We start from the raw sequence: 24,914 nt of genomic DNA on the forward strand, positions 1-24,914 counted from the left end.
ATCAGCGTTTTCTTAGATAACAAGGGAAGCACTTCAAAGTACCCTTACACAGACCACACACACACACACACACACACACACACACACACACACACACACACACACACACACACACACACACACACACACACACACACACACACACACACACACACACACACACACACACACAACTGTGGATCAACAAACACAACTCACCTTGCCCTTTGTTCCAGTAACGTGAATAATATTTAAATGGTCCAATTCTTCTACCTGAGTGAGCAAAACACGTTACAATATAATAAAGCAGTTGATCACAGATGTTGTGTAAAACATTTGGGCTGTGGAAGTGGTCTTGAGCATCACAAACTGTTTAAGTGCTTTGCATGGGTTTCAAATTAACTTAAGATGAACACGGGAACTCAACAGGAAAAGACATTGGCTGGGACACACTGAACTTGCAAAAATAAATCGATCAGGGTAAAGAGCCAACAGAAAGCATTACTGCTGAATGTGCACAGGTTAAGCCAGAAAGGAGAAAAGAGAGAGAGAGAGAGAGAGAGAGAGAGAGAGAGAGAGAGAGAGAGAGGTGGACTGACCGTGAGGCCTGCTCGTTGCAGAAAGCTTTTCATGTCCTGGAGCTGGTGTTGTGGAGGGCCCCGCTCCCGACGCACCTGCTCCAGGACGCTGGCATTGGTCTGCAGTGTGTTCAGTGTGCACACCGCGTCCTGGAAGAGAAGATCCACAGGCGCACTATCACTCCACTGGAGTCTTTTGACAAACCACTTGGACACCTTATGGTTCAGGGCCCTGACACAAACAGATCCATAAAGCATTCTTTCTATGGGGACAACCTTCAACTCATTTTGCCACAAGGACCTCACACAATTCTGTTATAATGTACCATAGTGAACTGACTTAGCAAATATAGTTAAATACAAATGCAAATGTTCTACTCGCTGTCCATGTCTGTTTGCAAGCCAACTACCACAGTGAACCCGTTTCTGCAAGATACTGCAATTACGTGTTTGCCCTTTCATAATATTTAGTTAATGTTTGATAACTTGCACAAGACAAGTCCATTTCGATAAGAATTCGTCACTTTCGTCTGTGCTGGTACTACACATGCAAACTTAGTACTTCTTTCTCTAATGTCAGTGAAACAAAAACAAAACAAAATCTGCATTCAAGACAGAGGATCAAACATACACCCCACACTACTAACATTATGCCGCAGCGTCCCAACCTCTGGCAGAACACGAGCATCAAGTTTCACACTGGGCTCATTCGTGTGTGTTGATCCTGTGTGAGCTAACGTAACCTGCAGCCAATCATTCGTATGCCATTCTACACACCCTATACTAGGAAAACTGCCAAACTGTCGACCAAAATACACGTACTGAATTGAATGTCAACTTTATGTACGCCTCCGTTTCCAACGAAGCACTGAATATACGCTAGCTGTCTAGCTAGCACTACCATGAGCGCCTTAACGGTAACCAGATAAGTTAACTTAGCTGACATTATACTGTCAACACCCCTTAAAGCACAAATCCAAGCAGTTGGCTGATGCAACCCCGTCCAATATTAAGCTATCAGAAACGAAATGGCCCCCCAACACAACAGCACTGACGTTGAAGTTAGCTATGTACCAACTAGCCAGCCATCTCCCTAGACAACAACAGTGTTTGCAAAGTCGGAAACTTTGAAGTGCTTTTCAAAATTAGCTAGACGATGCATGTGTAACGCTACGGAAATGATGACAATTATATTAGATCATCTTACCTGATACTCCATTCTTGTAAAACGAGGGGCCGCTTTTGTGCTAGAACACCTCAAAGATCCTTGAATAAAGTTAAGCCAGCTCCTCTGAAGTCGCAATGCAGTGAATACAGAGCAGTGGCTCCACACGCGGGAGAATTGTACCATGGTGAGAGTTGACAGCGCAGGAAGAAGCAGCCAAATTAGGAGAGTATTCCTGTTGGGGACGCCGTTACGTTGCAAATATTGTCATGCCACGCCTCCTTCTCAAATCAACTTAGAATTATGTTTCGTAGCTATATTTATAATATTCTGCATTTAGTGCCATAAAGAAGAGAAAGGCATAAACCCGTAATGAACACAGGTTGACATGTCCATAGCCACAAACAAAAATACAACAGATTAAGCTGTCATCAGTGGTTAAGGCAAAGATATTGCCAAGTTTAAAGTAAAAAAAGACGGCGTGTAGGCGCTGCAGACCGTCCAAACCATACACATATTATGTAGGTCTATGGTCCAAACGTTCAAACGTCACCTAAAGTCACATTCGACTCCACGAGTGCGCACGTGGACCCTATGCGTGGACCTGTCAGGGCTATTTTAGCATCTACATTTTCACTGACTTCCCTTCCGCCCTTTTCCATTAGCCTCAGAACAGCATTTTAAGCATTTGAAGACAATGTGCGATACTGCCATCTAGTGTACCGGTGCAAAATTGCTTGGTGTCAGGCCACGAGGGGTCAGTCTTTCTCCATTAACTTTTGGGCGAGAGAGTTCAGTGTTAAGTGTGCATTGTATGTGAATTTAAATCAAGTCACAACAAATACATTCAGGAGCTGTGCAACTTTTAGTTTAAAGTCTTTTAGAGTGATTTATGACGACTAATAGGACGACAGTCTGTCACATAACCATGATATACCACAGAACTGCAAATTCATAACAAAAATTGGATAATAATTGTATATAATAATTGTCAGATTTTATTTGCACAAACGACACACTGCAACACACACGTGCATATATAGTGGCAACACAGGACACACACACACACACGCAGGCCTGAGGTCACTGTGAATTTAATTTCTGCATTTCTCCCATCCTGGATGGTCCTTCCTCCAGGACCCCCTGGAGCAGTGGGCAGCCTTCAGGCGCCCAGGGTCCACGTCTTGGTTAGGGACGGACAGTTCAGTTCTTCTGCATGTTTTTCTGTTGGGGTTCTTGGTGGGGGAAACCCCTAGTGAACATGCAAACTCCACACAGAAAGGCCCAGGAGATAGCCCATATAAGCACTGGAGGCCTGGGGAGAACCTACCCCCCAGGACCAACAGCGCGCCATTACTCAAAGGTGTACAACTAAACAACTATATCACTGTCTACATTTTCAGCATTAATTGATTTGACTGTTTTACCTTAATCTGTGTTTGCATGCGCAGACACAATTTGCACATTTTGCAAGCATTCTCAGATAACCTCCTGTTGAAGGCTAATGTCACACTGCCCTACTGCAGGACTACTGTGTATCATTGTATATTGAATTTTATATTATCTTGTATATTTAGTAAGGTATTACATGTTATATTATATGTATAGGTTATTATATGTTTAACACGTGTAAATTATGTTCAGAGTACTTAGACAGAGTGTATGGTATGTTATGTTATACTATGTTATGGTAGGTTGTTGTGCGGAGCCTTGTTTTAAGAATTTCAGTGCCCAGTCTGACCCTGTGTCATTCTGTGCATCTGAAAATAAAAGACTTGTAACTTGTATTAGTTCAGTGGTTTCTGTGGCAACGAATTTTGACAAGATGAGATATATGGTGAAGCAGAGAAGTGCTGAAGTTGTAAGAGGGAGGAAGTCGATGCGACAGCAGTAGGAGGGGCTGTGAATGCAGCGCTCTCAAATCAGCGGCAGAGAGAAGACGCAGCAGTATGGATCAACCTGCAGGTCAGAGCTTGAGTCTTTTACACAATACATTCTTCAAGTTTCTCCCTTAGGGTATGAAAAGAATAACATGCTAATGGGTGTGTCGCATAACAAAACATTATTTTTGTTAAGGTGTTCATAGCACATGTCAGTCTTTCTGTGTATGTGTATGAGTGCGGTATCCACATTGTGATGCTTCAGTTAGATGTATTTGCACACCATTTGTGTCTTTGTATACATTTGTGTGCATGTGTATAATATCTATGCGTATTACATATAATGTTCTTTGTTACATTTAGAAGTTCAACCACAGGCCTAATGTTTGACTTCCTATTTAACCCTTAGAGGAAACGTGCAACCCTGTTAAAGAAACATAGGACAGAGGTTTCAGTTCAGTTCCAGACAGAGGAAGGAAGAAGGCAAGCAAGGCACCGGATCAAGAACAAGTCTAGCTGTGAAAGTACAGTGCAGGTATGACAAATTCTAACAAACGACGATTTGATTATTTGAAATGATTTAATGTTCATTCATTTTTGGTCGTAACAGTGAGTCCTGTTCTTTCTCACTTATCATATCAAATGTCAGACCAGAAATGAAATTAAGTATAGCATACTTTCACAGTATGTCTTGTTGTCAGTTGTAGTACTATGCGCAATAGTGATGATGGCAGATTGTAGGTGGGTCTTTGCAGGTTGATAACATTGTAGGGAAAAATCACTTAGCTTAGACTGTACCATTGACTGGATGATAGGCTTCAGTCTATTAATTTAATTTATAAGTGTATCGTTCCTTCTCTGAGAAATAATGTTACCCGTGATGAAGTTTGTGATATCTGTGTTTTGAACATGCCTGAATTCTTTCATCAATTTCCACTGAACTTCACAGTGACAGTGATATAGTAAAAGTAATGATCTCTTCAAGGTTATGTGTTCCTTGTTCTCAGTTGGCATAACCTCAGGACGTGCAAGTCATAGTGCAACAATGTGGAAGTGAGGACATGTTGCTGTTTCACAACAGTTTCTATAATCAAGAGATATGAGTCAACTGATCAACTAACAACATGAAGTTAACTGAACTATTCACACGATGCAGTTCCCCATGAACACTTTCATAACACTCATGAGTGCACAGAGAAAAACAGACAACTGCAGACAATGTCTATGTGAGGCCAGCTGTTCACGGTACAGACTGCAGTCAAGGATGTAGACTGACAGCATGGAACCAGCCAGGCAGACCAGATCTGAACCAAGACCGAGTGCTAGGACTAGGACTGTTCACTCACTCACTCACACACTTATGATCCATTACAATTAAGACCTATTTTAAATTCACAATCACAAATCAGAGACTTGAAATGAAACAGGACAGGGAAATGAAAAATAAAATGTAAAAAGTTCCCATCAATGGTTGGGTAGTACTGCAATCAGACAGAGACAGTGAAATGTCCATACAGAGACACTCAGACACAATGATTAGCCTTTAAACGGATAAAGCATCATCAGTCAGAGGCCGCAGGGTCGACATGAAACAGACAGACATGCCTTTCTATACAATTACAGAATCATCACAATTAAATTAGGGCCAATGCTAAAGCTAGCCCCCATGTTGTCCCTCAGGGCATATACGCATCCTTTTCTCTACGAACATGGGAGAGGAATTTCAACCTGTAATTGTTCCATGATCATTACCCAGCCATTATAATTTGAATATGAATGTACAGAATAAGGTTTTAAAATGAACTGTCCTGCTTTCATTTTGCAGTCTATTTCACTGTTCAACACCATCTAGCTGAGAGTTGTCAAGTAGTCTGGTTTTTCTGCCTTGTTATACAGACTCTTTTCTTGAGAGCATGAAAAGAAAATCAAGGTGGAGCAGCTTGTGTTTAAACTCGACCTTCTCCGCAGTGGTTCAGTGATCACGCAGGCTACAGTGTGTAAACTGGAGTGTACTTCTGCATGTTTCTCCACCCTGAAGTGACAAGGCCAGATAAGCAAGAATAATGGCAGGTCAGTCGTTTTTTTTTCTCATTTTACCAAAAAGATTTTCACAAAGTGATGTCCTCCGATATCTGTCTGTACATGCGTCTGTCATCTATTCCTACTGACATTAACATGTAAATAGTTTTGTATGTATACTGATAAAGCAGTTGATGCCCTGGTAGGTGGAGAAGTTAAACAATTTTTTTTTTTTAAATCGTAATCCTTTGTAAAAGTTTTTTTTTATTTCAGAAACAATTTTACCCAAATTGTGCTGTTAAATCTATTACGATTTTACTTTCTGTATTAAAACAGATTTAACTTTGTGTTAATACACACACACACACATATTCTCTCTCGCTCTCTCACTCACATACACATAATCCCCTCTTCCTCTGTGTTAAACAGATCGCGCCTTTGAGAAGGAGTTTCTGGTGGCTCATAATGTGTACCGACAGCAGCATGGAGCCTCGCCGCTGACCATGAGCAGAGATCTGTGCAGGTCGGCACAGAAATGGGCTGAGCATCTGCTGGCCATCAAGAAGATGCAGCACAGCCAGGCAGACTATGGGGAGAACCTTTACTATGCTTGGAGCTCTGTCCCAGAAAAACTTACAGGTATTACATGTGCGATAGTTAAGCATTACAGCATTACATATGTGGAATTACACTAGTTTTTAATGTTTGGAATAACCCACAAAGGCATTAGTAATGTTACAAATGGCCTTTACTGCTTGAAATGAGTGACTCATCATTCATAGAAATCTGCAACCATTATTTTAGTTTACTAAACATTCTTTAACTAAACATTTAAGTACAATTTGTTTACTATTTGTTCAATGAAGCATTGTCATGTCTTTAGTAGCAAGGTTCTGGCATAATTTCTAGTATTCCATGCCCCGGTCTAAAAATGGCCTAAACCAAACAGGTTTATTCAGGAAACACTTTCATGTATTGTTGTTTGACAAAATGAAGTATCGCATACCATGGTGTCCACCTCTGTGTCGTGGGGAGAAGGCAAACGGTCTTTAAATAAGGAAAGAGACAGAAGGCAAGATGTTCAAGAGGATAAGACTATGTGGATTGAAAAACAGTAATTTTACATGTCCTCAGTTGACTTCTTGGTTGACTGTTTAATTTGTCAAAAGCAGACAGTCTACCAGTTGCTACGAACACTCCACAAATTTAAGCTAAACGGCTCCTGTAGCCAGGTGTGTGTTGCTCCATGTTAAATTGCACAGCCGTGTTTCACACAGAAAAATGCACTAATATAACACCATCTTTACCTTCTTGCTCTTGCCCCGACACATCTGACCAATGAGCGGAGCAGTGTTCATTTTGGCAGCTTTTTTTAGATTTAGTCTTTAGACGGAAATGCATTTTAGTTTTGGTCACATTTAGTCATTCTTATCCTTCTTAGTTTTAGTCGACGAAAACTCCTTTACTTCCCTTCTCAGGCCCAGGGACCCCATGTGTTGTGTCTGTATAATAGTCAAGCTTGCAGTACTTAAAATTGTGGATGCAGTTAGGTCTCTAAGATACAGATCTCCTAGTATATGCCTACAGCTGAATTCCAATTCATTCAATGTAAATAATCATTCTAAGGCAATACTTAATTAACAATATTATCATTAAAATATAAGCAAATATAAAGTCTAGATTTTGAAGATTTAAATGATGTGATAATAGCACAATACAACTACTATGCCTACCTGGCCTTAGAGTTAAATCAACCACCTCCATTTGAATTGCTGTGCAATATGATAACCAACAGATTTAGACGGATGGTTTTGACACTTGAAAGTGGTGACAATGATAATAACAATTGCATAAATAGACAAGGATATGTTAACCAATCACATATTCATTAAATGCCAGTCCTATAGTCCATTCTGCAATGAGTTTACTAGCAAGCTAATATAACTTAGCTATGCTACCTCATAGTTAGCTAACCTTAGCCTGCTGAAAATTTTGGAGATCATTTGCCAAGGCTAGCTATCGAAGCTGACACAACCTATACACTCGACTGCCCCTTTGAAGTTAACTTAACGTTGGCTAATATATTATAATAACTAGCTAATTATAACTAGCATTAGCTGATTATTTTTGACAGTTACTAGCTCATTTACTTGTCTTGTGTACTTTTAGGTGCTTCTTGTTGTGTTCTTCCCACCTATTTTGAAGCCACAAGGTTTCTCTCCCGTTTTTGCGGTGCGTTGTGTTTTATTTTGTCAAGTTATAATTAAAGAGTGCCCAGATATCTACACTTTTTCTTCCAGAAGGCCTACCGAGTGCTTGAACTTGAGCTATCACATAATGTTTGTTAGGGCGACACTTGCATGTCTTGGAATCTCAGGGAGTTAAGGAGGGATAGATACAGGGCCAGTGATGTTAGGTGCATACAAGTTTAGAAAAAAAAAAGTATTATTGTGACTAAGTCAACCACCAAGATTTTGTCTTGTCTCTTCAACAAAAGATAACATAGATTTAGTCATAGTTTTATTTTCAAAGACGCGTTTTCGTCACGTCATGGGAAAAAGGCCTTTAAAGCATATTTTTCGTCTTTCGAGTATGCGGTTGTTCAAAAGAAGTGTAACACACACAAAAAACACACACTCTCTTTAACAATCAGATGGGGCAGTCTTAACAGCAACATGAACCCCCCACCACGAGCCAAGCAGAATGTGGATACTCTATTCAATCTGAAGAAAGCACTTCTCTCTAAAATAAGCCTTGCTCTATTTCGTCCACCACGAGTGAGGTAACCTGTAATACTAAAAACCCGCTCAGCAAATGCAAATTGCCAGAAGGTCAAAGGCAAATGGTCTTAGGGTCTGGTACACAGTAGAACCCTGTGCAGCCCAAAAGTCTATAGCACTCTCTTCATCTATGGGCTGAGACAGCCGCTCTTTGAACTTTATTAGCTCTTGTCTGATAGAGGGCTTTGGTCTTAGTGGCCAGCTTGTTCTTGCTTTTGAGAAGAACCGAAATCTGGGACGCTTTGAAGGTGGGGCTATCTCTGGTGCCTCCCTTCTCTTTTCTTCTTCCTCCTCATATGCATCCTCCTCCTCCTCCTTCGGTGATGCAGTTTGAGCAATGTAGTCTTCTGCTCTTCTCAGAAGCTCCTGGATATGGCTGTCCTCATTTTCAATGAGGATTTCAGGTGAAACAGTGGGATCGAGGAAGCACGCAGCAGTGGCGAGGGGCGAGAACTTTGAATCCATGGGATCAAGGAAGCAGCTGAAGCGCTGCTCCATGTTTGCCTTCATTTTTTGTGCCAGGCCAGCTAGGTCCCTGTAGCCAGTGCCCTGGGGGAACTGGGACAGGTGAGCAGTCAGGTCCAAGAGGGCGGGCACCACCAGGGATAGGGACACGGTGTCACTCTGTAGCATCTTGGTGTGCTCTGCGAAGGGGAGGAGCAGGTCTCTGAGAGCAGCCAGCTTCTGCCACTCACTGGGCAGGAGACATTTCCAGTCCATCCCATCAGCAACCTGGACAATTGAGTCCTTCACTTCTAGAAGGCGGGAGATCATCTGGTATGAGCTGGACCATCTAGTGAGGCAGTCTTTGACCAGAGTAAGTCCACACAGCTGGAGCAGTCGCTCAGTTGCTACAGACGACTTGTGAAAGAGCCTGACAAGTCCTCTTACTTTGTCCAAGAGTCTTTTGACACTTTGTTCCTTCTGGGTCATGTTCACCACGAGTTGCAGCGTATGTACAACGCAGGGTGTCCCCTTTATGGCTCCGTACCTAGATAGATAAGACACAGACAAACATAGAGAGAAGGCAGGCAGTTTATTAATCATCCAAGGGAAATTAAAATTGCCATGAGCAGCACAATGCAATCACAATATGCATAACACACATTATCATAACACCATAGAATAAATAACCAAACATAGCTCAATGACAGACATTATCTAGCCTACTACTTAAACAGCTACAATCTAAAATAATTTACCTTTGCTCTTCATCACCCTCCTCAGATTCGTCATCACTGTTCTGGACTTCATCCTCAGAGCTGGGTTCATCATCATCTTCGTTTTTGAAGGCTGCAACCATGTTGCTCCCGTTATCTGTTATTACAGTCAGAATTTTTTCTTCTGATATTCCCCAGTCCTCTGTGCATCGGTCAACACATGTTTTTATACACTCTGCAGTGTGTGGGTGGGAGATCGGCTCTAGCCCCAGCTGTATGTGTTCTGCTCTGTTTTGCTGAGTGCAATAGTAGCATGCACTAATGGCAAGGAGCCCTTTTTTTGTCCATATGTCCAGCCCAATTGTGATTTTGCGTGCTGTGGCGAGTCTGTCTTTAAATTTCTGCCTTTCGGCATTGTGAAGTTTATCAACTAAATCCGTTATTTTTGCTCTCTTGGGTACGGTCAACCTCTTATCAATGGTCAGCATCATTTGAACAAAATCTTTGTCCTCAACCAAACAGGCAGGTAGGCCAGTGCGTCCAATCCACTGGGCGATAGCCTCTTCTCCGCTTTGTTGTTCGGCTGAGTCGGCTTTGTACTTCAATGGTGAACAGATGAACGCTTGAATAGATGATCCCATCTTCTCTGAATCAGGCTGCAGGCTTTCCGGTCTTGTTGTGTCTGGGATCTAGGAGAAAAAATTGTGGATACGATAAGTCTCTAGGATGTACACAGATCTCATGGTTGTTACAATGTAGTTGTGCCACTAGGTGGCACTCTAAAGGCCGAATTATGCTCTGTTTTAGATGTAAGGCGTAAGCACGTAATTTACACAAGGAACTTGTTTTAGACAAGTTTTGATTTAAGGTTCGTTTTAGACGCAGAGCTGTGTTGCAAGGCTTGTGAGCCGTGTTGCGTGTTGCAAAGCAAATTGACGCCAGAACTGTAGATTTTTTTTTTAGTTAAGTAAGCCTATTTATTGCAGCAGGACAAAGGACAAAAACTTACGGTTGCATGAAAGTGTAGTGGGCGAAAGGCTTGATGTTACATCATGTTATGAATACATGTGTTACACAAAATACAAATGTTGGCAATTCAGTACCAGTGGCGAAAAAGATGAGGTGGTAAACGGCGAAAGAATCTCATCATGTTGTCAATGCTTGTAACTACAATGGTGCTGGCCACAAGGTAACTGCAGGTTACTGTTAACTTTTGTATGAGCAGACCGGGCTCATTCTATCAAACTCGCTGGTGCAATTGATGGATTCACGTCAATATAAACTCAAAGATATCACCATGACTCACAAGTGGCGGAAAATGAATATGAAAGTACCTATTTGTTCGTGAATGACCACATTCTCTCCAAACAATCGCGGGTGAGAGTGGGATATTCGCGGTAATTTGAGCGTCCTTATAAGTGTTTAAAGAGGATTTGTAAAGGAGTTCATGTCTTCGGACCTCTTCTGTTATGTTTGTTGCTAATCCATAAGAAAAGGCTTGTGAGACGGTCTGCAGGGTATTCATGATTTAAAAAAATGTCTGGGTCTAAAAAAGACTGTATGCTATTAACCCGGAAACGTGAGACTCTGTGTGAAAGGCTGTGGTAGCCGGCCAATCACAGCCTTTGCGAGCTGTGTAGGGCCGTAGTGTTTTAGTCGCATAGTCAGGAATTTTGGGCGACGCACTTAAGCACGTAAGGGGGGGTATTTTACCGCGCAAGGGGGGTTGTGTATCTTACGTGCTTACGCGTTACGTCTAAAACAGAGCATAATTCGGCCTTAATGTATGCTAGGAACACTAGAGCACTCGCTGAGGAGTTCGTATGTAAGCTGTGTAAAATATGTCTAAATGAGAAGCCTGCATTAAAGCTACATCTGGATGACTCAAGCTGGAGTTGTTGCATCTGATCATAATACACTATTATATGCCTACCGCTGAATTCCAATCAATTAAATGTAAAAAATACTGTTGGGCAATGCTTAATTAACAGTATTATCATTAAAATATAAGAGAATATCAAGTCTAGATTTTGAAGATATAAATGATGCAATAGCACAATACAACTTCAATGCCTACCTGGCCTTATATCTAAGTCAACCACGTATCCTCCATTAGAAATACTGTGCTATCTGATAAACAACCAATTTAGCTAGACGGCTAGATTTGTGGAAAGTGGTCCCAATGATAATAACAGTTGCTCAAATAGTCAAGGGTATGTAACCCAATCGCATATTAATTATGTGTTTCTTGATTAATGCAATTACCTTTACTAGCTAGTTATCGATAGCTAGTTTAAGTTAACTATGCTTCCTCATGGTTAGCCAGCTTAACGTGTTATCAATCATTTATCATTTAAGGCTAACAGGAGGCTTCAATCGATAATTATTAGCTAGCTATCCAAGTTGACATCCTATATACTCGACTGCCCCTTTTGAAATTGTCTTAACGTTGGCTAGTATATGTTAATAATTAGTTAATGTTAAATAGCTATCGTTGAGAGTTACTAGCGAACTTACCATGGCATGAACTCCAGGATGATGGGCTCCCAGATGCCTTTTGAGGTTCGTCGTGTTCTTCCCACTGATTTTAAAACCGCATGATTTATCTCCCGTTATTACGGTGCATAGGGTTTTATTTTCCGTCACAATATATTTGAAGTGTGTCCAAACATCCATTCTTCTTTTCCTTCCAGTTTTTCCTTCAGTTTTGCCTTCAGCCATGATACAACGAACGAGTCGTTTGGGCTTCACTTGTCTGTTGTTGTCTGTGAGAATTTTAGTCAGGGCGTGGAGAATGGATAGAGAACCCGGCAACTTTCAACCAATGATGTTGGGTGCATGCAAGTTCTCGTTTCGTCTCGTCTCCTCTCGTTAATAAGTCATAGTTTTTTTTTTCAAAGATCTGCTTTCGTCACGTCTTAGTCATGGGGGAAAGGTCGTTAAAGGCACCCAGTGCAACTTTATATATACATTCAATGAAAAATAAACATTCAATTTCTAGTCTTTTTTACACGTAGTAAGTCTCAATAACTCCATACCATTACATATCGACATTCAAGGAGCAAAGATGAGACGTCGTTGTGTGGTGAGAACTGATAGAAAATCGTAAACAACAACAATCGCCGGTGGGGAGAGGCCATTTTTCCATTGACTGGAATCCTGCTTTATTTATTGCGGCACCAATAAATAAAGAAAATGGCGGCGATTGTTGTTGTTATCGATTTTCTATCAGTTCTCACCACACAACGACGTCTCATATTTGCTCTTTGAATGTCGATATGTAATGGTATGAGGCAGTGGCGCCGACCTGTACGCACTGTGCGTACCTTCTGTTATGCGAGAAAAAATAGAGAGAGCGTAAAATCATGCGCTGAGCCTGGCAAAAGTGCACAAGGCACAAACAAACGAATAGTGATTAAAGCACAAACAAACGCTTACAAAAGTTATCTGCTGGTCCCAGCACGACGCATGCATTGCCACTGTAGGCTAATCAAATATTATGAACGCATATTACAAAAGGGAAACTGCGATGGTGGCTCTGTGCGTACCTCACAATTTTTTTCTGCAGGCGCCCCTGGTATGGAGTTATTGAAACTTGCTACGTGTAAAAAAGACTAGAAATTGAATGTTTATTTTTAAGCCTCGAAAGTTGCACTGGGTGCCTTTAAAGAATATTTTTCGTCATAGTTTTTGTCAACGAAATGAACACAGGAGTGGAGTGAACATTTGGTAAGCAGTTTATTCTAGCCATAGATATCATAAACAAAGGCCAGATTTCTCGCCCGCGTTTCTGGCCGAGGGTCCGAAAGTCCGCACCGGGACGCCTTCTTGCAGCAGGGCAGCTTGCTCACCCATATGGTAGCCTATATGCTTTTTAAATAACCATAACTCACTCAATTTTCAACCGATTTTTAAACGGTTTGGTTTGTTATAAACATGAGAGATGTAGTTATGACACTGCATATTTATGTTATTTTCTAAAAAAATATATATATATCCAAAAGTAATTCAGAATTATAACCACGTTAATAACTTGTTAGAAACCAAACCATTTCTAAATCCGTCATGATTTCAGCGAGATGTGTTTGTGCAGATCACTGACCTTTCCTCAGGTAGGCTACCACTGATCCTGCCAGAACGCTTCCCTGACTCAAGATGGCCGACCTGTGCGGACCTTCTAGACTCCGCCATAAGACATCTAGCCTATGATATCTCAACACGTAGGGCCACTGTGACCAAGCTTCACTTTTTGACGAGTTGGGAATGAGAACGTGTTGGATATCCATGATTCTAGCGGCCTCATTTTGGTTCACTTGGATGTTTCTCTGATAGCCCTTTTCAACCAACAGAGAACAGGTGCACGCATAGTCACGAATGGGAGTGGGACCCCTACCCTGTGGGGTTTGAAAACAAACTGAACTAAGGGGAAAACGCTCCAAATAAAACAAACATAATGAAATAGCATTTTGATCAAATTGACACATTTTAAATTATTTGTATTCTGCCATTCAACTTTTGTTAAAATGTTCTGCAGGTAAAGAAGCAGTGGATGGCTGGTACAGTGAAATAAAAGACTACAATTTCAGCAGACCTGGATTTAAGTCCAGCACAGGTGAGTATTGTCAGAAGAATGTAATAGACCGAATGAGTGATAGAATGTAAAACAACATGTGCCTGACTCATGTCTGCCCTCTGGTGTTATTTCTAGGACACTTCACCCAAGTTGTTTGGAGGGGTTCTGAAGAACTAGGAGTGGGCCTTGCCACTGATGGAAAAACGACTTTTGTGGTTGGCCAGTACCTTCCTGCTGGAAACATATCCAACCCAGGGTACTTTGAGAAGAATGTTTTGGCAGCAGGCTCCTCTGTGAAAGTGCATGCTGCGGCAGGTGGTACGTGTCAAAAAGAAATGCCTGGTTTGAACCGAAGTGTGTGGCAACAAGGTTTATACAGTTGCATCATTTCTAGGACACCTACCTGTTTAGGAGGACAGTCTCTCATTTAGGACACACCTGTCTTTGTGCTTGGATGGCTTGACTATGTTGGCTCGCTCTTTCTGGCTATAGTGCCTGTAGCGTACCTTCTAAGGTTGTGTCTTTTCAATAGGACAATGGAATTTTGAAATAGAATCGAATAGAATGTAAGTGAAGTTAACTGCAGGCTGGTTCCGATTCCCCGTTGTTGTTTGTGTGTTGCAGCTGGATCTGGAGGGAATGATCGAGGAGGTTTACCCTCAAGGCAAACAGGGAGGGACCACAACTCAAGCAGTCTCACAGGTGAAAACCTCCACTGTAGTATTTTTATTTATTAGTATCTACTTGTACGATGCTAAAACAAACACCCACTGTCCAACATTTTTGTACAAATGAGTGTTTATTTCATTGACAAAAACCATGACTAAATATATTTATCAACCGCCTTTGTTTCATGGTTATGCTAACCATATACTATACATACCATTGTTAACTGCAGGCTAGTTGATTTCCCACTGTTGTTTGTATGTTGCAGTTGGATCTGGAGGGAATGATCAAGGAAGTTTACCCTCAAGGCAAACAGGGAGGGACCACATCTTGAGCAGTCTCACAGGTGAAAACTTCCACACTAGGATTTTTATTTAGTGTTCAATTTCATTAACAAAAACTATGTTTCATGGTTATGCTAACCAAACACTAGAAGACTTTGAAAACACTAAAGTCAGACACCCTCTCACAAGGACAATGTGTCATTAGTCACAAAGTGTTTAGTCACAGACTATGGACTGATTTAGCAAAGACTGGGGATCTTGCAGTCACTATTAGCAAGACTTCAACTAGATTCCTTTTGAGATTATTTACCATCAGGCTTCTAGTAGAAATGTACACTTTTGGAAAACATCACAAGGCCAAGGAAATATGTGAAGTACAATTTATAAGAACTGAGGAAAACACAACCGCGGTGCTACGAAAATCCAAATACACTTACACTAGGCTACTAACTATGTGAAGGCTGATGTTATTGACATGGGTCACTTTGATCGGTTGTTGATTGGGTTGTTGTTGCTGTTGCAACAAATTGTGGGGCAAACTGTCTCCTTTCGTAAAGGATGCTCCAATGTACCCTACACTAAAGGAGATACAAAAGGAAGCATTGAAGCTCCTTTCCAAAGCTTTTAGAGAAATGACCAGCTCTTATTAAAGCTGCCCTTTAGATACTTCCAGGTCATTTCACTCAGCTAGGAACCTTCCTAAACCAAACAGACTATCCAAACGGGGTCTAGGTACCTGCCAGAGAGGTTCCTGTACCCCAGAACCAAGCTCTGCACCATGGGTGACCGGACTTTCTCCTCTGCTCTCCCAAGGCTGTGGAATGCCCTCCCTGACCATCTCAGGGCCCCACAGTCTACTGACGTTTTTAAAAAGGCCTAAAAACGTATCTTTTTTCAAAAGCTTTGAGATTTGTATGTTGTAAAGTGCAATACAAATTAAATGTTTTATTATTATTATTATTTGTTGCATCCTGTTTGGTGCTGGAGAGAGCTCACCTGGGCTAAAGAGTATTGGAGGCCACCGGACGTCATAGGTTAGTCATTGATAAGGGATGGGCTCACAGGCGTTTGTTTAATTCTTGGCAGAGCTGAGAAGAGTAACTTGAGAGGGAGATGTGTTCAACTTTGAGCAAGTGTATTTATTGAACTTACTTATTTATCATACAGTTTTTTTATTCATAGAACTGCCAAGGGTTTGTTATTTTTCATTTGATCGAGACCTCCTACTGCCCGCTCCTTGGTTGTAATTGAATAGGCATTAAACCTCCAAACATCTACCCATGGCTTCCACTGTCTCCATCCTGAAGGAAAAAGTTGAACGATGCTACAATACAACAAACCTGAAGAGACACATTAAGGCTCACACAAAGAAAATTAAAAAAAATATTTTTCTATCAAAGTGTTGGGTAATTATTTAAGAAACTATTTTACCACAGAAATGTAGTGTGTTACTCGAACAGATTTAACTTTGGGTTGAACTACACATTTTCCGCATACCAGTGCATGATAACACACACACTCTCTCTCTCTCTCTCTCTCTCTCTCACATATACAAATTAGCTCTTCTTCCTCTGTGTTAAACAGATCGCGCCTTTGAGAAGGAGTTTCTGGTGGCTCATAATGTGTACCGACAGCAGCATGGAGCCTCGCCGCTGGCCATGAGCAGAGATCTGAGCAGGTCGGCACAGAAATGGGCTGAGCATCTGCTGGCCATCAAGAAGATGCAGCACAGCCAGGCAGACTATGGGGAGAACCTCTACTACGCTTGGAGCTCTGTCCCAAAAAAACTCACAGGTATTATTTACACGTGTGACAGTTAAGTATTACATGGAATTACACTTGTTTTAAAATGTTTGGAATCCCCCCACAAAGGCATTAGTAATGTTGCAACCATTATTTTAGTGTCCTACACTTGTCTTAACTAAACATTTAAATACCATTTGGTAACTATTTCTTCAATAAAGTATTGTCATCTCTTGAGTTGCACGGTTCTGGCATTTCTAGTATTCCATGCCCCTGTCCAAATATGGCCTAAACTAAACAGGTTTTTCAGGAAAAACATTCATCTAGTGTTGTTTCACAAAATGAAGGATTGTTTACCATGGTTGATGGATTTTTTGCGGACTTGTCTCTGTTAGCCCTTTTCGACCAACGGGTAACGGGTGCAAAAACAAGAACGGATCACGTTTCCTGTTGGTGGAAAAGGGGTATATTTGAAAAGAAACTGAACTAAAGGGAAAATGCTCCAAGCTTACAAACTCATCAACTGATTCAGACCAGACCAAATTAACTATGTGAAAATGCCTTAAATGTTCCCTAATGAATTTAATGGATATGATGATTGACAAATAGCACAAACATTTAATAAAGCAAGCAGAATGGTCTAGCATTGTGATAAAATTGGCTTTGATTTCTAAACACTTTAGACAAAAGTAATTCTATTGATATCTTAGAATTCATTCAACTTCAACTTTTTAATACAGATGTACAACTGATCTTCTGCAGGTAAAGAAGCAGTGGATAGCTGGTACAGTGAAATAAAAGACTACAATTTCAGCAGACCTGGATTTAAGTCCAGCACAGGTGAGCATTGTAAGGAGAATGAATGAGTAATAGACTGAATGAGTAATAGACTGAATGAGTAATAGACTGTTTACAATCAACTTGTGCCTGACTCGTGTCTGCCCTCTGGTGTAATTTCTAGGACACTTCACCCAAGTTGTTTGGAGGGGTTCTGAAGAACTAGGAGTGGGCCTTGCCACTGATGGAAAAACTACTTTTGTTGTTGGCCAGTACCTTCCTGCTGGAAACATATCCAACCCAGGGTACTTTGAGAAGAATGTTTTGGCAGCAGGCTCCTCTGTGAAGGTGCATGCTGCGGCAGGTGGTACGTGTCAAAAAGAAATGCCTGGTTTGAACAGAATGAGGGAAAAAGGAGGGCAGAAGTGTGTGGCAACGAGGTTTATACAGTTGCATCATTTCTAGGACACCTACCTGTTTAGGAGGACAGTCTGTCATTTATGACACACCTGTCTTTGTGCCTGGATGCCTTGACTATGTTTGCTTGCTCCTTTTGGCTAAAGTGTTCGTGGCATGTCTTTTTTTTGCCTTTAATCGATATGTGGTCGGGGCTACTGCTTGCGCCACAGTGCCCCCCAAGCAATATCATTTTGAAATCGAATAGAATGTAAGTGAAGTTAACTGCAGGCTAGTTGATTCCCTGTTGTTGATTGTTTGTTGCAGTTGGATCTGGAGGGAATGATCAAGGAGGTTTACCCTCAAGGCAAACAAGGAAGGACAACAACTCGAGCAGTCTCACAGGTAAAAACTTCCAGTAGTATCTACTTGTGCAATGCTAAAACAAACACCTACTATGTAAATATATTGTAACACATTATACTCTGACCCAATAAAGTTGGTGAACAAGTTTGGGGAATGCAGGAGTATAGACATTTGATGGGCTAGCATCTCAACAACGGTACATAGCTAACATTAGATTGCCTTCATAGCCCAGCAACCTTTTGCTTAACGAACGACTTCAACAACTTTTGCTTCGGAATTACTTGGCAATAAGATTGGCACTTCTGCTCTAGATCCGTGTAGTTGATTAAGCTAATAGTACGCAACCCTTTTACAATCCATGCCCAAGTTGGTAGTGAATAGTGTTGTTGCCTTACATGCAGTCAATTTTGGTTAGATTCCTGACTTTGGTTAGATTCACTTAATAGAAAGATGTGTACTGAATCCTTGACATTTACCTTTAGCTTTAGCATTACACATTTAGTCAATTAGCAGACACTTTTATCCAAAGCGACTTACAAGGATGTATACACATTTTAACATTTACACTGACGGCACACTGCACATCAGGAGTTTCATGTAGGTGCGCCAACAGGCGAACATTGGGTCCTGTGAGGCGTACCCCAAAGGGAGCACTTGCGAATGAAGGTGCCCGTTACGAGGGATGCCCTATTGCCCCCACGTCGACTCAGTGCCCCACTAAGATTCACTACAGCAGGGAGGCAAGGGCAGCAGGGAGGCAATCATTCTTTTTGACCCTCTCCGCCAACAAGCACCATGTTCCCTAGATAAGACTGAAATGCCCAGACTTTTAGCTAGTCAACTAAAACTTAAAAAACAAAAAGTAGACTAAATATGATAAAAAACCTACAAGGACATTTGAGACAGGACTAGGACTGAGACTAAATTAGAAAAGTTGCAGACAAAATGAATAGAAGATACAATACGTTTAATGTGTTTTATTTCAATGGTGTAGCCTTCAGACTAACTATTACATCTAAGTTTTAATGTTTTAAAGAAAAAGATGAAGCTAGGCCCTGAGTTGAGGAAGGAAGCAAGGGGCTGATTTAGGGCTTAATCTTTCACTCTGACTTAGTCGGTAATAACCTTTTTTCCTCAATGTTGAATAATTGTTCTCTCTCTCTCTCTCTCTCTCTCTCTCTCTCTCTCTCTCTCTCTCTCTCTCCCTCTCCCTCAGTCTCTACCTCTCACTTCCTCTCCCGTCTTTCTCTCTCTCCCTCCCTTCCTGCAGGTGCATGTCAGAAGGTTCCAGACTTCAGTCTCTCAGCTGTGAACGCGATGAACAGCTACCGTAGACAGCACAGGGCAAAGCCTTTGTCTCTCTGCCCCTCTCTGTCCAAGGAGGCTCAGGACTGGGCAGCCTTCCTGGTGAACTCAAAGATGTTGCGTAACCATGGCAAAGGCCACGGAGAGAGCCTGTGGTACCAATCTGGATCCAGTACTGACACCCCTAAAGGTGGGTCAACTTGAAATCATTATAACCGTTGAATCACACAGCTCCACAGCAATTATTTTGCGTTCCGATGGTTATCCACTCTAATAAGAAGTTTCACTCTCAGTCTGCGATCTGAATTGACTTTGTTATTGGTTTGTTATAACCTTAGAATGAGGAGTGGCTCTGCATTAATATACAATTCCTTCAAAAACATTTTTATTTACAACGTCTATGTATCATAGGTTCAGATGTCGTAAAGTCCTGGTATGATGAGAGTTCGAAATACGATTTCTCTTCCCCAGGATACCAAAAAGGGACAGGTACTTTCTGTCATCCTCGCATAAGATATTAATAGAAATAATATACATAGTAAAACATATTATTTGATACATATATATTATGATTTGTTCAAACATTCAACCAATTAAGAATTGCATTCTGTTCTCAGGCAACTTCACACAGATGGTCTGGAAGTCCAGTGAGAAGGTTGGGGTCGCCATAGCAACTAATGGATCTGGGCTGTTCATGGGTGTGGCCTTTTTTGAGCCTCCAGGGAACGTCAGCAACGCAGGTTATTTCCGAGACAATGTGAGCACCAATGGTTAGGAACATCATGGTTACACCACATTTAAGAGGAGTTAACTTAAGAGCTAAAAGGAAAGAAAATAAAAACAAAAAAATGGCAGACCAGGTACAACCCCAGTTCAAGTCATTTCAGATTTAACTAGATGGAACTTAATAATTACAAAACATGACAGATTGAAATAATGTTTTCAAATGTAAGGAGTCAATTACAATGATGTACATGAGTGATACAGACAATGGGGAACCACAAAGGACAATTTCTTAAGAAGAGGTTTTCAGTTGTAAAAATGTTATTCGCTTTGTATTTCATTAACAAAGAAATTCCTGTCTAGTTCTGTGTAAATAAACCCATGTCATATGTATGGGTCCTTTACTTGGAAGTTGTTTTGATGTTCATCTCTTGACGCTTGGGATTCCTAATGTCATTAAAGATTATTTTATCGAGTGATCTGTCACTATTTCCCCTCTACTACCAGCAGATGTCGCTATTCAACAATACACGGTACCACACCGGACCCAATGGACATTTGCGCCTCTTTCTCAACTTCATTTAAAAAAAAGCATCCACTCACCCCGAACCAAACACACTCGAGCAAAAACACAAACACACAAATTGACACAGTTGCCTATGCATGTACATATGCAAATACCATTGAAAAAAACTCAAACAATGCATAAAGGTAATCTGAAACGTTTTTATCTGGTCTGAAAGCAGGAACAGATATGATCTAGAACGCAAAACTGGAATAATGTGGCTTCATGTTGCACCATTGTCTGTGACACAAAAAGGAAATTTAAACCTCAGTTATCTGATGAGACGCTTTCACCTCTTTGTGAACACTGTGTCAACTACATGGATGTATGGTATATTGTGTCTGTGGTCAAATGTTTCACAATGGAACACATTTGACATACATATGAGGCAACTCTACACTTGCATTCAAATAATCTATGTTAGCAGATGGATTTATATGCGTTTTTTGATAATACAACACAATAGAAAATTAAGTTTAAAAAAACACATCACCATTTATTGAGACGGTATTTATTATTCCACATATAGAGGAATAAAGAGGGCATACAAATGTTCTCATACTTGTGAAAGACATTGGAATTAAAAAACAGTAAAATAAAAAGAACAGGTATACAGGTAAAGAGGAACAGGTATTACTTAAACCTTACCAACAGAGGAACACTGCTAGGTATCACAGGCTTCAGGAGGAGTGGTTATGTATTGGGACAGCTTGAGATTGAGTTTAGGTCAACATAAAGAATGCTTGTTGGCAGCAGAGTTTTCTTTATTTTGTTTGTATTGCTACTAACTACATACATACCTGTTTTTCATTCTCTTGACAGCATCCCTTATGGTATGAAATGTTCAAGACATTTATATGATTCAACATCTCAACAAATTCAAATTCAATTCAAATTAAATAAGATACCACATTGCAAGGGTGATGAAGATGATGTTCAAATGCAAAACAAGCTGTTTCCCCAGCTATGACTGCATCTCATTGGCACTGCATTAGCTATGGAGAAACATGGGGTATTAATTTCCCTCCAATGAAGGCTGCTTCAGTGAATGACCTTTAGTGAGGAGGTTGGTGAATGTGGAAAAAAACAAGTCATTCGAGCCTTCAGGTGCCTACATTTGCCGCCTTTTTGTGTTCTGAAGGGAAAAAAAGTCAAACTTGCATGGTGGGTCTCTGATTGGGTCTCTCCAGGTGTTCTGAGATCTGATTGGATGTCAGCTCTGTTTTTAAACAGTCGTTTGGTGCCCACCGGCCCCTCCCGCCTCAGCTAGTAGGCTAACCACCACTGAGGTATGCCAGGCAGTTAGCTCGCATGACTGGTTATCTGCTCTCAGCAGTGCTGTGAAAACACAGGAGGGAAAAATCCCAGGGCTTAAAGGACCTTGCATGCTTCTAAAGGGAGCATGAATTGCTAGGTGCTTACGCGTTGCGTTGGGGGTGTTGCCAAGCAATTCACACCCAGAACAATAGGCTTGCGTAAAATGGCGCAAGTCTAGAAAAAGGGGCCGACGCACGCAAGACGTGAAAAGTCGCGCAAGGGGCTTGCGCCGCGTCTTGCGCTTGCGCTTACGCTTACGTAACTGAGCATAAATCAGCCTTAAGTCCTGCACTCAGACAGAGAGACAGGCTGACATTGTTTCACATCCAAATATTTCATAACGGCTGTGAGGTGGGCCCCTGCTGTAGATTCAGTTTGTGGTATTATGATGAATATTGTTTTCATCATGCAACCTGTACACATGAAATTCCACTTCAACTTGATTATAAGCTTTTATAAAAAAGACAGAGTAAATCTAAAGAAAGTACTGTAGCATGCAAAGATTAAGGTCATGTATCCTGTAAAAGCATTTCAGTAGATAAGGAGTATTGGATGGATGAGGGCTATCCATTCATGGTACAGGTATATAGAGTAGGTGTGTGTGTGTTTAAATCTCCATTTATCTCTTTTCTATTGCTGTTTGGTTCAGGTTTCCATGGGTTAAAAGCTTTGCCGTTTCCATAGAGCTGTTTGTGTTTGTGTGTGGCAGCCATGGGGAGGTTCTGTGCTGGCTGAGACCGATCTCTTCTCCTGGGGGATCACCAACAACAGAGAGAAGAGTAAACAGGGCCAGGCGTGACAAACAATGGGCCAACCCCCCCCCCACCCCCACCCCCCCCCCCCCGCCCCCTGCCCTGCTCCACTACCTCTCCAGCAGCACTGAACTCTGGACTGGTTGACATCATTTAAATGCCTGTCCACATTTACATCAATTCTGTTCAACTTAAGGCAGAATGTCCCACTAGAAACTATCCATTAATTGCTCAGACACATGATCCCAATGCGCCACAACTAATTTTGTCGGGAAGTTTGGAGGTTTTAGAAGTGTTTTCAGTCAGTAGTATTGTGAGATTACCACTATCTGAATGAGTTAATTTGAGATGTAATAGGAAGTATTGCCTTTGGGCTATGCTCTTTTCCTGGTGTGTGAATGGGTCTGTCAAATCTATACAGGTGGTTTAAGTTTGTATTTCCTCTTGTAAAACATAATGTCTTTTGCATTTGTTTTTTCTTTTGAGGTCATACTGCCTAATGCACATTGCTCTATGAATGACTTACGTATACTGCTCTGTACAACTACAATAACAGATAATAGTGGTCAAAAACATCTTCTCCTATAATAAATAAACACATGTTGTAACAGGGGTGACCAAACATTGCCGTAACACCATTACGTTACCATATCCAGAGGGTAAGGCAATCTGGTCTGCATTATTGATATCACCCACAGCGCAAAACAGCTGCTGCATGGCATGTCTAGCACTTAAGCCCTGGCCTGGTATTTTCCTGCCTTAATGCAGCAGTGAGTCATATTCTAAAGCCAGAGCATTCAGCCGCAGCAAGTGGCCTATTTTCCACATGCAGCTATGCAGCTCCTGTAGCAGAGTCCCTCCAGATATGTCACCTATAACTTTCGTGACGGAAGGATGAACTAAGTATTTTGTGAGCAATTCAAACTACCACTGCTGAAAGAGCTAGCGCTCATTCTACCAATCAAGTTCTAGCAGCTCAGCTCACACCTGTCTCTGCTCTCTGGCTTCTGTGTGCTCCTCTCGTCTCAGACCTCTTCATCAGGCATGCATAATGCATTCCCTGCCGCACGTTGCACTGCTGCCTTGGGGAAACCTGATGCATCACCACCAGCAATCATCCAGGCAGGTACGCAGTGTTTAAGGGAACAGAGACCTTTGGAAAGCTGTATGCAAGCATTGGCAATGATCTTGCCTGCACGAGCCCCAGGAACACCCTTTGCCTCGAGAGATATGTGCATTTATTTGACATAGAATGACGGGTTTTCATATCCGTTTTTTACACACTGATGTCGATTCCATTCTTAGTTACCTACTTACCTTGTCCCACCCAAACACAAGTCAGGTTCTATTGTACAAAAAAAGCTCTCTTCAGCTGCTTACTTCAGTCAAGGTATATATATCAGGAAATGTCCATTTCACACTCAATTGCAGGGGCATGGCATGTTAAAACTTGCACTCTGTTTACCTATGAATAGCAAGGCTCAACTTTTGAACCTGAAATATATTTGATAGGGTGTGCCTGATAGACTTGTGTTAGTTTGTTTCCGGCACTGAAAAGCGCATTTAAATAACTTTTTCTTTTACTTTTGGCCAAATAAAAGAAGAAAAAAGAAACCGTTTTTGCTACTGACCAACAAATATAGAATAAGAGGCCCAAAGAACTCCCTTGCACATCAGTGCACTGCTTGGAGTTTGCATCAAGGCACCTCTGAACACGATAACATAACATGTCTATGCATGTCTTGTCCTTAAGATTCCTTGGGCAAGGGGCTAATAACTGCTGCCCATAAAGCCTTCATAAGCCTGTCAGGACTGTTATATCCTTTCAAGTCAGCATATCTGGTTACCAGAGCACACAAAGGTTGCCAGGTGTGACGTGTGACTTA

At 41.3% G+C, this 24,914-nt stretch overlaps 2 protein-coding genes across 2 annotated transcripts in view; one reads left to right on the top strand and one right to left on the bottom strand.

Annotated features, from left to right (window-relative positions):
* fpgs (folylpolyglutamate synthase) overlaps nt 1–2,284 on the bottom strand; it is a 9,608-nt gene extending 7,324 nt beyond the window's left edge. The window contains exons 1-3 of the mRNA XM_080842240.1: nt 1,765–2,284; nt 579–707; nt 199–252 (exon numbers count right to left, since the gene is read on the bottom strand). Coding sequence (XP_080698366.1) covers nt 199–252; nt 579–707; nt 1,765–1,908 — 327 coding nt within the window. The 5' untranslated portion in view covers nt 1,909–2,284. The remainder of the gene's footprint in view (nt 1–198; nt 253–578; nt 708–1,764) is intronic.
* A 3,339-nt stretch (nt 2,285–5,623) lies between these two features.
* Nucleotides 5,624–20,446, top strand: glipr2 (GLI pathogenesis-related 2; the record flags this gene model as incomplete). Its single annotated transcript, XM_080842593.1, has 9 exons — nt 5,624–5,672; nt 6,051–6,260; nt 14,096–14,173; nt 14,270–14,452; nt 16,669–16,878; nt 17,590–17,667; nt 17,789–17,971; nt 19,637–19,861; nt 20,289–20,446. Exons 1-9 carry the CDS (start codon nt 5,666–5,668, stop codon nt 20,444–20,446), a joined length of 1,332 nt encoding a protein of 443 aa, XP_080698719.1. The 5' UTR covers nt 5,624–5,665.
* Nucleotides 20,447–24,914: the final 4,468 nt, after the last annotated feature.

Source organism: Sprattus sprattus, assembly GCF_963457725.1.
Source record: "Sprattus sprattus genome assembly, chromosome: 7".
Taxonomy (NCBI): domain Eukaryota; kingdom Metazoa; phylum Chordata; class Actinopteri; order Clupeiformes; family Clupeidae; genus Sprattus; species Sprattus sprattus.